The sequence below is a fragment of the Hipposideros armiger genome, unplaced genomic scaffold (genome assembly GCF_001890085.2).
Source record: "Hipposideros armiger isolate ML-2016 unplaced genomic scaffold, ASM189008v1 scaffold_10, whole genome shotgun sequence".
NCBI classification, from domain to species: Eukaryota; Metazoa; Chordata; class Mammalia; order Chiroptera; family Hipposideridae; genus Hipposideros; species Hipposideros armiger.
The window spans coordinates 3,032,617-3,046,007 of NW_017731360.1; the positions used below are offsets into that span (position 1 = coordinate 3,032,617).

A 13,391-nucleotide genomic window follows, 5' to 3' on the forward strand; every position below is an offset into this window, starting at 1 on the left:
AAAAAAAAAAAAAAGAAAAATCATAAAATGAGAGACAAGCCACAAATGAAGAGAAGATATTTGTAGCATACGTAACCCATAAAGGATTGATATTAAGAACATATAAAGAATTCCAATAAACTATTACTAACTAGGGAAATAAATTAAGTCCACAATGAGTTGCTATTCTGTACCTATGAGATTCACAAAAATAATGAAATCTGCTAATACCACGTGTTGACGTGGATTTTGATCAATAGGATCTCTTATACACAGATGGTGGAGTGTTGAAATGTATAATCACTATGGAAATCAATTTGACTTGACTTTACCTCATAAAAGCTGAACATTTACATACCCTATAATCTAGCAGTGCCACTCCTAGAATTATAATATATCCTAGAGAAGCAATTATACCTACATACCAGAAGAGAGGCACACGAATCTTCATAACAGAACTATTTAAAATAGTAAAAACTATTGAGTTGTCGGAAAAGTGATGACATATTTTTCCTGTTTTTTGTTGCAAAAATGCATCATGACTTTTCTGACAACCCAACAGAAACAAGGAAAATGTCCATCAGGAGGAGATGGGATACATAAACCAGTAATTCCCTACAAGGAATATTATATAGCAGAGAAAAATAAATGAACTACATCTACACACAACACAGATAAATCTTAGAAACGTAATGCTGATTGGAAAAAGCAAGTGTCAGAAGACTATAAACATATGATACCAGTTTTATAAAGCTCAAAAACAAGCAAAAATAAATTAAGTGATACATTGTTTAGGCACATACATATGTAAGTAAACTTAAAAATTCATGGGAATTATAAACTCAAAATTCAGGATAGTGGTTACCTTTGGTGTGGGAGAAGCAGCAGGATGGAAAAAGGAGGCATGCACAGACTACTAGCAATGTGCTAGTTCTTGGGTTTGAGTGATAGACCATGGTGTTCATTAAGCTTTAAAACATATATTTTGCATATATTTTTGGCATGTTACATTAAAAGATTAAAAAGAGGGCCAGCAGAGTGGCTCAGTTGACTAAGAGTTTGCTCAAGAGTGCGAGCTCTGTGCAACAAGGTCGCCGGTTTGATTCCCACAAGGACTAGTGAGCTGCGCCCGAGCTGAGCTGTGGCTGAGCTGCCAACAGGTGGCAGGATGGTTCAGCTGGTGAGAGCACGTGCTCCTAACAACAAGGTTGTCTGTTCGACTGGTGGGCTACGCCCGCCTGCAACTAAAGACTGAACTCAGCACCTTGAGCTGAGCTGTTGCCTGGGTGGCTCAGGATAGAGTGCGCGTTCTTAGCAACAAGGCTGCCAGTTCGAAACTGACATGGGATGGTGTCTACACCCACCCGCAACTAAGATTGAACACGGGACCTTGAGCTGAGCAGCTGCAAGCTGCCGATGGGCAGCTGGATGGCGACTGGACTTGGAGCTGAGCTAACTGCTTCCTCCACAGCTAAGAATGAAGGACAAGTTGGCTGTTCCCCTTCCCCAATTCCCCAATTTAAAAAAAAAAAAAAAGGTTAAAAACACACACATCCCTACAGACACATATACAGAGCTATTCATATACACACTTATAAGACATGTGACTACAGCCTCATAGACAGACCCAGGCCTATCAATTCATACATTTTCTTACAAAATTAAACAAATCTAAACACACTGATAGCTGCATTCTCAAGACACAGAGAAACGTGAACGTATTAACAAAAACGCTGACCCACATACATTGCTATCAGATCCTTAACCTCCTACGGGGGTGTACTGGACCATTGAGGAGCTGTGGGTGTTTACAGGCAACTACACCGATGGGTCTCCCAGACAGCTCCCCATAATCCCAGGCTTCCCAGACACCCACCTGATTCTCGAGATACCACTTTTCGTGGGGCCAGCTTCTTGATCTGTGCAGAAAAGAAGTATCGAAATCTGAAGAGGAACCCCCACATTTTTAGGTCCAACCTCATTTAGGGGTGACTCTCCCGCTGTACCCAGTGAGCGCCATGACCCCCAACTATGTCCAGAGTAGCCTGTATGCCCTCAACCCCCCACACACACCTGAGTGTCTGGCTCCATACTCACTGGAGGTGGTGGGAGCACAAAGTTGTCTGGGAAAACTCCTCTTCTGCCTTGAGACTCCCCTTCCCACCAGCCTTTATCCTCTGTGGTCTGGGAGAGAGAGAGATGCTGTGGGGAGGTGAGCCAGGTCCCCAAGCTCCTTCTCCCCCAGGCCCCACCCCTTCTAAACAGGTCCTTCCCTGCACCCTCCCCTGCCCTGTGCCTTTCATACCTTCCTCAGTACTTTCACCTCGTCCCCCCTCCGCAATGCCAACTCATCTGGGGCCTCCGGCTGGTAGTCAAACAGGACCCTGTAGGTCTCAGGCTGGGAGACTGAGGGGAAGTCAATCCTCTGAAACCAACTCCCCTCCCCAAATCAGTCAGTGGCTCCCTTCTCCATCAGCCTAGCTGGGTCCCCACTCCCTAAAGTCAGAGTGGCTTAAGGGGGTTCCAAGGGACCCTTTGGCTGGGTGCTCACCTGTCCGCAGGTAATCTGGAGGGCTGTCATAGGTCAGGCTGCTCAGCTAGTGAGGACAGGGAGAGGAAGAACAAACTGAGCCTCCAACTCCCCTCTGAGGAACCCACTGTGCCCACAGAGGAACACCTCTGTGCCCTCTCCAATCAACTTACCTTGGGAGGCCGCTGGGGATCAGGGCTGACGGAAGGCATGTCTGAGTTACCAAGGCCTGGTGGGGGGATAGGAAGGTTAAGGGGGGGGTGCTAATTCACATGTTAGGTCATGGGAAAGGTCAAAGGGGTCACAGGGTCAGGAGGTGTGGATCACAGGCTCAGGCTACTGGGAGGGTCATTGGAGATTGCAATCTGGTCACAGGGTCTCACGGGGTCACAGGATCCAGGTCTCACTTGGGGGCTCACTGTCCAGCAACTCCACAAAGTTGGATGGGAAGGCTCCCAGCTGCCCGTTCTTTTTCCCCAGCCACCAGCCGTCCTCAATCTAGGGAGAGGGTAGGATGCAGGGGTATCTGGTTCTGCCCCAAGTGTCTCTCTAGAAATCGTACACCCTTGATTCGGTCCCAATGACTCCCTCCTCCCTTGCTCCCTCACTTTCCCATCTCCGAGCCCCTCACCATTCCCATCACCCACACCTTCACTTCACCCATCTCCCCACACCCCGGGACAAGCTCCATCATTTCCCCCAAACCCTTATCACTCCATCCTCTCACCTCTTTTATCACTTCCACAATCTCCCCAGCTTGCAACTTCAGCTCGTCCCCCTGCCCCGGGCTGTAGTTGAAGTTCACTTTGCACCATCTTTGGGGGCCCCGAGATTTGGCGGGGCGACCTGGAGTGGGACGTGAGCAAGGCCGCTTCAGCTGGGTGCCCCAGTTCGCTGAACTGTGGGAGGGGCGGGCTGCGAGCGTCCACCTTCGTGCCTCCAGACCCCGCCCCAGGGCGGAGTATTGTGCTCGAGAACCAATCAGACCGCAGAGCTGTCGAGCGGCCCGCCCAGAGCCGCGGCCCGCCCAGAGCCGCGCCCGTCGGGGCGAGATCGGGGTACCGGACCGCTCTGGTTCCGCGCGCCCGCCCACTGGCCCCTGCGCTCACCTCGGCGGCGCGCACAGCGTGGTCTCGGCGCCTCCCCCGCGCTGCGCAGACTCTCCGGGATCTCCTAGAAATGAGGACACGGGGAAGGGGGGGTCTCAATTCCCCGGGGTGCACTGAGACACGCCCCCACCCCCATCCCCATCCCCGGCCCTCTTCACCTGCACTAGACGCTCGGGGAAGAGGCCACAATGGCCCCCCAGCTCTCCGCTCAGCCAGCCCCGTGCTGGTCCCTTGCACACCTGCCGGACCACGTCCCCGGGAGCCAGACTCAGCTCGCCCTCCTTCTGCGCGTGGTATCCCGCCAGGACCAGTACCTCTGCGGGCGGAAGCGGGGTTCAGAAGGGCCCAGTCAGGGCCGCCTGGCCATGGCGCGAGTCCCGCACTCCGTGTAGAGGACAACAGAAGAGCAGGATGGTGGTGTAGGCTTTTGTTGCCGTTTCCACGTTTGCGCAGAGGAGCCACCCTAAACCCTCTACACATACCCATGGCTTCCAGGGCACCCTCCAGAGCCGGGCAGGAAGGAGACTGCGGTCCTGCGGGCAGCCGAGTACTAGGCCCTGGCAGGCTGGGACGAGGAGCGAGATTGTGTAGCGAAGGAGGCGGAGACACGAGCCGATGGGTCGGGCTCCAGGTGCTGAGTGTGGGTGTGGGAGAGGGCGGCCTGGCTCAGCAGGTTCGGCCCCCAACCCAGGGGTGAGGACTCCAGGGTCTCCCGCCAGTGCTGAGGTCACAGCTCCCCCACCTTGCTTTTGCCTGCCTGCCTAGTCACCTAAATTCCTGTCTTGACGCCTCCCCTTCTCCCAACCTTGGCCCTGAGGCTCCTACCCACCTTTAGCACAGAGCGTTCCTGGTTTACCCTCCCGCAGCTGCTAAGCTTTTAGCTGCAGGGTAAGAGGTGGGGAAAGGCACGTACCAGGGTGGAGCCGCCCTGCAGGCAGCAACAGCTCCGCAGCGGACTCTGGGTGGATGGGAGTGGTTGCTCTAGTGTGCACAAAGCTACTGCTGGTATACTTTGCTTTGCCTGGGAGGCATATCCCTCCCTGGTCCCCTTCAAGGGAAGAGGAAGGGCACAAAGATGCTTCCAGTTTGGTTTCAGAAAGCACCTCCAGATTCTCCTTGGGGATAAGGTGGGAAGAAGGAATTTTTAGCTTTCAAGGCTTCTGCTGGCTACAGCCAAGCCCAGAGCTGGCAAGGGCTGAAGGTTAAGGACCCATCTAGTGCCCAACCCATGTGGGCTAGGTTTTCGGGTAATCTTCCAGCTCAGTGGAAAACACAGATGGCTGCTATCCACACCCCTTGGCCTTTGCCCCACCACCTTGGAAGCCTTGCCCATGACACCACTGTGAAAAAATCTGGTTTTCCTGAGGTGTCCAAGGTACAGGATGACGTAAAACCACTGGGAAGGGAATAGTGATTCGCCAGCAGAGGGATCGTTGAAGCACTTCCCAGAATGAGTGATTGTGGGGGCTGAGCAACAGCCTGGGCCTAGCCGCCACATTTTGTCTTGCAGGTTCCCTGAAGTTGCTATGGGAGAGGTCTACCACCCCCCAACACACACACACACCGCGTGACAATGACCAGAGCCCATTTACATCTGCCACTTTATTTATTTTTTTATTTGCAGGAGGAGTTGAAACAAATTTTAAGAGTGTTTTCATTTTTTTCCCCTAAACATGAATCATTCAAGTAAAACCAACTTAACTATAGAAATGTAGCAAAGTAAGGGGAAAGTAGCACAACAACCCAAGAGGCAAAGGTTGGAGGGGCAAGAGGTGGGTGCAGTCCGCATATACCATATGCATAAACGCCATATGATTCACCTGCTCAGGACCGCCTCCCCAGAAGGCAAGCACAAGGACCCCATTTTAAGAGGATGTTTCCCCCCAAACATCTGAGAATGTTTCAACGTAAAGCTTAAGGTTAAAAAAAAAACAAAGAAAACCCCACCAACCACCCAGCCATAACCACCTTCCTTAATCGATCATAGGAGTTTCTTTTCATTTTATAAAAAGATTAATAAAAAATATTGAAAAAATTATTTTCTCATCTTATATTTGTAAAGATAATAGAATTCAGAAGTATCTTAGAAAACAGACCAGAAACTGCCATCCAGTTTCCACCCCCTGTTGCTGAGAGGATCAGCAGGACTAGAAAGTTAGGATACTGGAGCTGCTGGTGGAGAATGGGAAGCCCAGCCCAGAAGAAATCAGAAAATATGGGGGGAGGATGGGGGACACACGTGGGGTGTGGTTAGGAGCAACACCATGTGATACATGGCTGTGCAGAAAAGGGGAACACAAGGTGGTCAGAAAGGCCTTGAACTCCTCCTCGACATACAAAGCTGAGTTTTACAAAGATCCAAGCAGTTTGGTCCCAAACTGAGGTGAACACGTCAATGTTTATTCACATGCTTTGTTTTCTCTTTTAAGAATCAAAGTTACCCAAATTAAATCTTTCTGCTAATATTACTACATATGCCTAAAAAAAGGGAAGGCTTTTAAAACCAGGATAAGAGAGATGAGATTGAAAATCAAATTAGTCTTCGCTCCAAATGAAATGAAAGTAAGAACAAAACTGTTGGTTTCTAATAGGGAACAAACCAAAATCCAAGTATCGCTCTCCCCTCCCAGCCCCAGCCCCCACCCCACACACCAACAACAAATGAGAAACACAGCTGAAGCCCAATGTGCTGTGTTCTGCTCAAGAGCTGGGCCTGACCCCAGCCAGGCTCCACAACCAGCCACCTCTGTCTAGCGGGAGGTGGCGCCAGGAATGCTGGATGCTTTGGGCTGTACTAGGATTCTGCATGGCTGGGGGGGTGGGGGTGGGGGTGGGTGTTTCAGAATCTTCTTGGGGCTCTTCTGTTTAGCTCTTCACCAGCCATCTTCCCAGCGCCTCTCCCCTGGGCAAGGGCTCCCATCCAGAGTGGCCCCTACTCAGTGGTGGGCTGTAAACTGTCCTTCTCTTCTCGGTGCTCTGTCCCACTCTCGTCATCTTCGATCTCCCCTTCTTCCCCACTGAACTTGTCGTGGGCCCATTTGGGGCTGGTGCTGGATTTCCGGAACATGAACCGGCCCCGGCCCCGGGGAAAGGCTCCTCGGCCCCGACCCCGGCTCACCCACTTCTCACTGCCTTCGCCTTCACGGTCATCATGCTAAGAGGAAAGAAAACTGCCATCAATGCCAGAGTGAACAAGAGGAGCCAGAACCTTCTCTGTACCCACCCAAATGTGACTTTCTCATACGGACGGATGCTCTGATCCACCTTTTGCTCCTTTTCTGTCCTCCTCCCTGTTCCCCACTCCAAAGATGCTACTGATTCAGATCTAAGAGAATATTCAGTTGGGTGCCTAGGAAAGCTAAGGCAGTAGATTGGCATTATAATATATGATGATGATAAAATCTTCACTGAGCACCCAAAGACCTTCACATGCATTATCTCATTTAATCCTCACGTCTACCCTATCATTATCACCCTTCACTATGCAAATGAGGAAACAGGCTTAGGAACTTGAAATAACCCATATTATTTAGTACACCATCTCTCAAAGGATGGGTCTGAGAAAGACAATCACACCAAAACAGGCAACTGTCTGATCTGGGTTGTCAGGAAGCCAACAGAGGAAGCAACACTCAGAACACAGAGCTGGGGCTCCCACACTTCCCAACGCCCCCCACCCTCATCCCCAGCCAAGAACAGACAGCAAGACCAAGAGCAACGACCTGATCATGGTCTCAGACCAGTTAGTGGCAACACAGGACCAGAACCCAGCCTCTCATCTTTTATCTCCCCTCTTCAGTTTTACGCACAGAGGCGGAGTGGCAGGGTAGAAAAAAAATGTACATCACAGTCCCTGCTCTGATGATCTCATCAGAGACAAGGAGGATCTGATGAAAGAACGAATTTTGAAAACTATAAGTTGTTGCTACCTCCTCAGCCCCATGGCTTCCAACAGTGTAAACTACCCAGCCACGCAACTAGGACCAGGCTCCTGGGGGTCAATTCAGCGAAAGGGCCAGCTGCTACCTACCAGGGTTGCTTGTTTACACACTTGAATGCATCAGGTCAGCAGTGCTGCTTCAGGTGGCAAACAGGAGCAGGGAACAGGGCTGGGTATGGCTTTTAATCGTCCTCAAAAGCAGTCCCACTCCAGTACCTATCCTGGGCCCAGCCAACATTTCCCTACCCTAGATAGAGGTGCAAGGCTCCTCTAGGAGTCTCAAAGCAGCTCCCAGCAGCCCTAGCAAAGTGAAGGTGGCTGTACACAGTCATCTACACAACAGCCTGTTTCCTAGCTGTGCGGCTGACAACACAGACCCATACCGGCCCTTCTCACAGGTGACAGACTCAATTCCTAGTTTACTTTGGTTACTGCAGAGTCACATCGGCTTGGATTGAAGCCTGCTAATGACATAGCAAAGCCAAGAGAGTTCGCTCATTGGCCAGGAAGTTCAGTCTAGAAGAGCCCCAACCTAAGACAGGGAGAGAGGCCCAGAAGGAAAGACCAACAGCCTTGACGAGAGATGCCCCAGTGGCATTTTATTGGGGAGACAGAGCCCCTTCCTCAAAGAGATCCTGAGCTGTCTTTCCTGTCAATCTTGCACTGGGGAGTGTCAAAGTGGAACTGTGGCCTAGGGGAAGGGTTACAGCTCTATCCCTGGTAGAGGCTGGAGGGAGGCCAAGGTTGGGGATGGGTGAGGAGTAAAGCAAGTTCACGGGCTAAAAAGGGAAGAGCAACCCTCTTGCTTGTCCTGGAGTCCGAATGCCTCAGATGATAAACCCTTTCAAGGCCAGGACTGCCTCTCTGGAGAACACTCATATTGCCAGCACTATACTCTCCCCCAAGTATACATCCCCCCCAGTGCAAGATGCCTGCACACGGGTTTCATCAGGTCTGGAGAGACCAACTAAAGCCTTGGAGTCAGCTACTGTGCGTGCCAAAAGCCCCCTGGCCCTTCCTGCTTATCCCCAGACACATACCAGGTAATACTTCTTGCTTTTGGGCGTGTACTCAGGGTCCCACTCCTCCTCCCGGTTTCTCTTTTGAAAATCGTTGCTGCTGCTGTTGTTGTTACCAGAGTAGGTGCCTCTGCCCCAGGCTCTCCCTCTGGCTCGAAATTGCTGTGGCAATAAACGGGGAAAAGGAACAAAGGACCATGTCAGGAACGGAGAAAAACAACTCTATGTTCTGTTCCCTTTTCTGGCACAGAACAGGCAGTTGTCCTTCAGTCAATATGCTGGTCAACTGGTTTTTAGCCATTCACCTTTCTGCTCATCTCAAGTCTATAGCCTAGACAGAGGACAACACGGCACAAGGGACTCCCTACACACAGCAGGAGCCAAGATATACCAGGATATTCTGAGACCAGAAGCTCTAAGAGATTCTCTAGCTCAGCGATTATGATTAGAAAAATACAAATAAAGAGCCCAGGTGATGGGGAACCAGATTCTGTGGTTGTATCAAGAGCAACCAAACTAGTATTTATTTTTTTTAAGATTTTATTGGGAAATTGAGGAAAGGAAACAGTATTGGGGAATTGGGGAAGGGGAACAGCCAACTTGTCCTTCAGTCTTAGTTGTGGAGGGCACAGCTAGCTCAGCTCCAAGTCCAGTCGCCAGCCGGCCGCCCATTGGCAGCTCATGGCCGCTCAGCTCAAGGTGCCGAGTTCAATCTTAGCTGCGAGTGGGCGTAGCCCACCATCCCATGCAGGAGTCCAACTGGCAACCTTGTTGTTAAGAGCACTTGCTCTCACCAGCTGAACCATCCTGCCACCTGTTGGCAGCTCAGCTCAGGCACAGCTCACTGGCCCATGTGGGAATCGAACCGGCGACCCTGTTGCTCAGAGCTCGCGCTCTTAACCAACAGAGCCACTCGGCTGGCCCCAAACTGGTATTCTGATAAAAACATAATTAGAATTAGTAGGAGCAGGGGCTTGCAGAAAAGGGGCGAGGACAGGGTCTTACAAAGGTCCCTCGAGCTCTGCCTCCTCTTTCACTTGGACCCACAAAGTCTTTGGTCCCCAGTCTTGATTTGTCAAAGCCTGTGGTGCTCTCCTCTCTCTCCTCCGTCTCTTCAGGGTACTCCTCCGCTTTGTAGGAGTGGGATGATTGGGAGGAAGAGGATGATGACCTGGATCGGTCTCGTGCTCTCCGGTGCTTCCTATGAGAACAGAAGAGCCATGGAGATCAATAAGCCCCTCGGGTACGACCCCTGGCGAGGGCCTCCTGCATCAGGGGCCACCAAGACTATCTGTGATGAAGAAGAGTAACCTCAACAACCCCCACCCCCCCGCCACAACTTACCCCCCAGGGTCCCTGGGGAGCTTCCTCCCAATTCTGTCAGTCACATTCAGTGACACATCTATGTCTGAGCCTGTGATGATCACGAGACATATACGTAAGGAGGAGCAAAACCCAGTCTATGGCCTCAGGAAGCTCAGTCTAATACATATGCACAAACTACAAAGGCAGAAAGAAACTAACAATGCACTGAGAGTCCAATGTATATGGTACCGGGCCAGAGGCTTTATATTTTACCACCTGTTTCTGCTTTATAAGCACTTTTTTTTTTTTTGGTAGCTGAGCCATCCTGCCACCTGTTGGCAGCTCAGTGGCAGCTCAGCTCGGGCAGGACTCAAACCGCTGTTGGTCAGAGCTCAAACCTTTGAGCAAGCTCTTAACCAATTGAGCCACTCAGCCGGCCCTGCTTTATACCACTTTTATTTCATATAGGAAGTATATTCTCATAGGAAGTATTTCTCATGTCTCGTGGGGTTGCTCTAAAGATTAAAAACCCAATGTGCTTAAACACTTGACATTGACAGAGCTGGCACACAGTAAAGGGCAGCTATGATTATTCAGTAGTCCACGTTTTGTCAATAGGTGATTCAGGCCAATAGGTGACAGAGCTGAGCAGAACCTGATTCAAACCAAGCTCTAATTACACCACTACTCCACACACCTCCCACCTCCCACTGAGCTCAAACAGGTTGTGTTATTCAGTTAAGCACAGGATCTGATGAAGCTCTTCCAGTTCCTTCCCTCCCGTCCCTTCATCTAGGGGAAATTACAGGCTAGGGCAAATTAGATTACTACGATGAGTCACTGTCTACAACTAGAGGTCAGAGCCAGCCCTGCCCCTAGGGAAGGTTGTTATCTGCTGCCTCTAAGGTGGCAGAAAGGCAAGGCTCTCAGGGGTAGAGGAGGCCTTACAGGAAGAAGCCAGTCAAGTGTCAGTGACCTATCGGTTGTCCTCCCTTCCCTCATCCTCCTCCATTATGAAAAACACCTTGACCCTCTCCCACCTCCCAACCCCACATTTGAGAAGCTCAAGGACTTAAATATTTTACTCCTATTAGCATTTATCCATAAAAAGGGAAATCTAAGTTATTGTCACAGGATTTTTATAACTCAAATGTTTAACTCAGACTCCCAGAAATTGGTGCTATCAAGAGGTTTTCAAACAACTCCAAAAGGCCCCAGATTTGAGTCCCAGCACTGTCCCTCGATGTGTTCCAGAAAAAGGAACCAGGATCAGTAATCCAAACCCAAACCTGGAATGCCTGAGGGGCTACTACCCTAATCCTAACCCTTTCTTCCACCAGTGGTAGCACCGAGGACAACTGTGCTACCATCTCCACTTCACGTGGACGGTTATCAGGTCCTGTTTCTACGGGGCAGCCCTGAAGCTGCCAGGGCTCCTCATGTGCTAAGTACACAGTGGAAGAGGGGACAAAGTAGGACAGAAGACCTGAGTTTTGATGCCAGCGATACTTCTGTGAGCTTTCACTGATAGTCCTGAGCTTAGCTTCGTTATCGTTCAAATGGGCAAAATGGGTATCACACCAACTGTCCAGCTTATCTCAAAGGATTTAATAATCAAATGAATATACAAATGCTTGCCAGCTGAGGTCCAGAAACAGCAAAAGTGGTGTTGCTTCTTATGGGAAGGTATGGGGCTTCGACTCTGCTACGTTTAACAAGACATGATTCAAAAGTCATGGAACTTTCAAAAATGTAAATAACAACAACAGGACCTTGGCATGCATGCTGCCCTATGAAGTTCAACAACACTACCTTTGTTTAAAGAATAACCTCTTGCAACTAGTTTAAAAGGCATTTAAGATCAACAATCTTGTCATATCTGGTTCCACACTGTTTCTCTGACAAGTGTTTGCACCCGACAATTACTTTGAGCCATTTCTAAAATATAACTCTCCCCATGAAGATTCGCAGTGAGAAAGAACACGTCTAAAAAAACTACAAAAAGAACTCTCAAATGCTTCTCCATGCTGTCCCTATGGCCAAATTAACTGCCGCTCTCCCAGGAAGCCTTCTTTGGACAAGGATCACACCTACTTTGATACAAAAGCTCTGTTTTCAAACTAGGGCCTTGATGGTTGGCTCTGTAGTGTAAAAACAGAACTGCACAAATTGCTATCACTCCTAACCCCAAAGTTCTCTGGCTTGGAAGGTACAGCCTAAAGGGGGAGGCAAGAGACTCCACTAAGGAATCTGAACGAGATGACAGACAGGCTTACGTACTTCTGCTTCTTTGATCCTTTATGGGTTTTCTCGGTTTTCTCAGTTGATCTTTCCCTGGAGTGGCTTGAGTCTCGGGAATCCACTGATTCTCTTGATTTACCGCGTTTAAGATCTCTCTCCTTATGTTTTTTACGACGTTCAATATCAAGGCGGAGATCAACAGGATCATCTTTGTATTTTCCTTCAGCCTGCCAAAAGAGAAATCAAAATGAAGGTTTTGGGGATTCAGGGCTGCCAACTCAACCACCCTATACTCTGCGGTTACTACTCCAATGCAGAGAAGCACTGGGAAAATGAGGCACCTTGCACGTATGGGAGGGATGCAGGATATCCCAGGAAGTCACTTCATAAGGATCCCTCAGAGCCCAAACCAGTTCTCTACAGTAGTGATGATGATAGCCTCCTAAAAATGCTACATATTGATCTTGCTTTGTTTCCTCTGTGGCCAGTCTACTACACAAGTCGAGATGGCTAAAACCAGCTCAGGAAGGTGGTTGGTTAGGCGGGCTCTGGCTGAGTGGAAATGCGTGTGCTATCCTTCCCCTACCTACACTGCAGCAGCCACCCCAGGCTTCTCCTCTACTTGGAATCATCTCAGAGTACTGAGTCCAACGACAGACAGTGGGAGACTTAAGCAGCCTTTTAAAAAGCTTGGTCATATTGAGAAATTTCTCAAGAGGGAGTACCAAAAACCATAATGGAGAATTCATAAAGTGGCAATAGGTCAGAGTTTTTTTTAAAGGGGGGAGGAGGGAGAAAAAAGAAAAACTCTTTTTGCTAACTTTCTAGGAAGTGTATGCTGCAGACACAGTATGAGCCCAGCAGCAGCAAGCACCTTCTACTCCAAACCAGCACAGCAAGGGTTTCAACAGTTCCTGGGAAGCTCAGTGAGAGTGGAGATACACGGTGGTTTCAGGGACATTATACACTAGGACTTGTCTCACGGAAGTAAAACCTCCCTAAAAGAGGAAGGGAGTTAATATAGTTCGCTCTGTATTAACATTTAACTTACACAAACTATTAAGCTTTTTGTTGAAATAAGTGTGGTAAGTAGCAATAGTTTTGTGTATCACCGTTTTTGAGAGCGCTAACGGGGACCCTGCACCCTCCAAAGACAAAAAAGAAAAAAAAATGTAGCCGCTGCTCCCTTAGGCAGTGAGTGCAGGCAGCACCTCTAATGAGTTGGCTTTGTGAGACACAGAGGACCAGGCATCTTCTTGATGTTTCAA

At 49.5% G+C, this 13,391-nt stretch overlaps 2 protein-coding genes across 5 annotated transcripts in view; both read right to left on the bottom strand.

The window, feature by feature from the left end:
* The window catches only part of MNMIP1 (manchette microtubule inner protein 1), a 9,702-nt gene extending 5,271 nt beyond the window's left edge, over positions 1-4,431 (bottom strand). Inside the window, exons 1-10 of one of the 2 annotated variants that reach the window (XM_019657744.1) lie at positions 4,101-4,431; positions 3,777-3,934; positions 3,619-3,682; positions 3,237-3,355; positions 2,917-3,007; positions 2,683-2,738; positions 2,531-2,576; positions 2,285-2,385; positions 2,077-2,163; positions 1,856-1,898 (exon numbers count right to left, since the gene is read on the bottom strand). In XM_019657744.1, coding sequence (XP_019513289.1) covers positions 1,856-1,898; positions 2,077-2,163; positions 2,285-2,385; positions 2,531-2,576; positions 2,683-2,738; positions 2,917-3,007; positions 3,237-3,355; positions 3,619-3,682; positions 3,777-3,934; positions 4,101-4,104 — 769 coding nt within the window. In that variant the 5' untranslated portion in view covers positions 4,105-4,431. Of the gene's footprint in view, positions 1-1,855; positions 1,899-2,052; positions 2,164-2,284; positions 2,386-2,530; positions 2,577-2,682; positions 2,739-2,916; positions 3,008-3,236; positions 3,356-3,618; positions 3,683-3,776; positions 3,935-4,100 lie in introns of both variants that reach the window. The other variant, XM_019657736.1, reaches the window with a different exon arrangement.
* A 774-nt stretch (positions 4,432-5,205) lies between these two features.
* Positions 5,206-13,391, bottom strand: part of THRAP3 (thyroid hormone receptor associated protein 3) — a 63,357-nt gene continuing 55,171 nt past the window's right edge. For all 3 annotated transcript variants that reach the window (XM_019658508.1, XM_019658490.1, XM_019658498.1), the window contains 4 exons: positions 12,163-12,350; positions 9,583-9,778; positions 8,599-8,739; positions 5,206-6,772 (listed from right to left, as the gene is read on the bottom strand). In XM_019658508.1, coding sequence (XP_019514053.1) covers positions 6,551-6,772; positions 8,599-8,739; positions 9,583-9,778; positions 12,163-12,350 — 747 coding nt within the window. In that variant the 3' untranslated portion in view covers positions 5,206-6,550. The remainder of the gene's footprint in view (positions 6,773-8,598; positions 8,740-9,582; positions 9,779-12,162; positions 12,351-13,391) is intronic.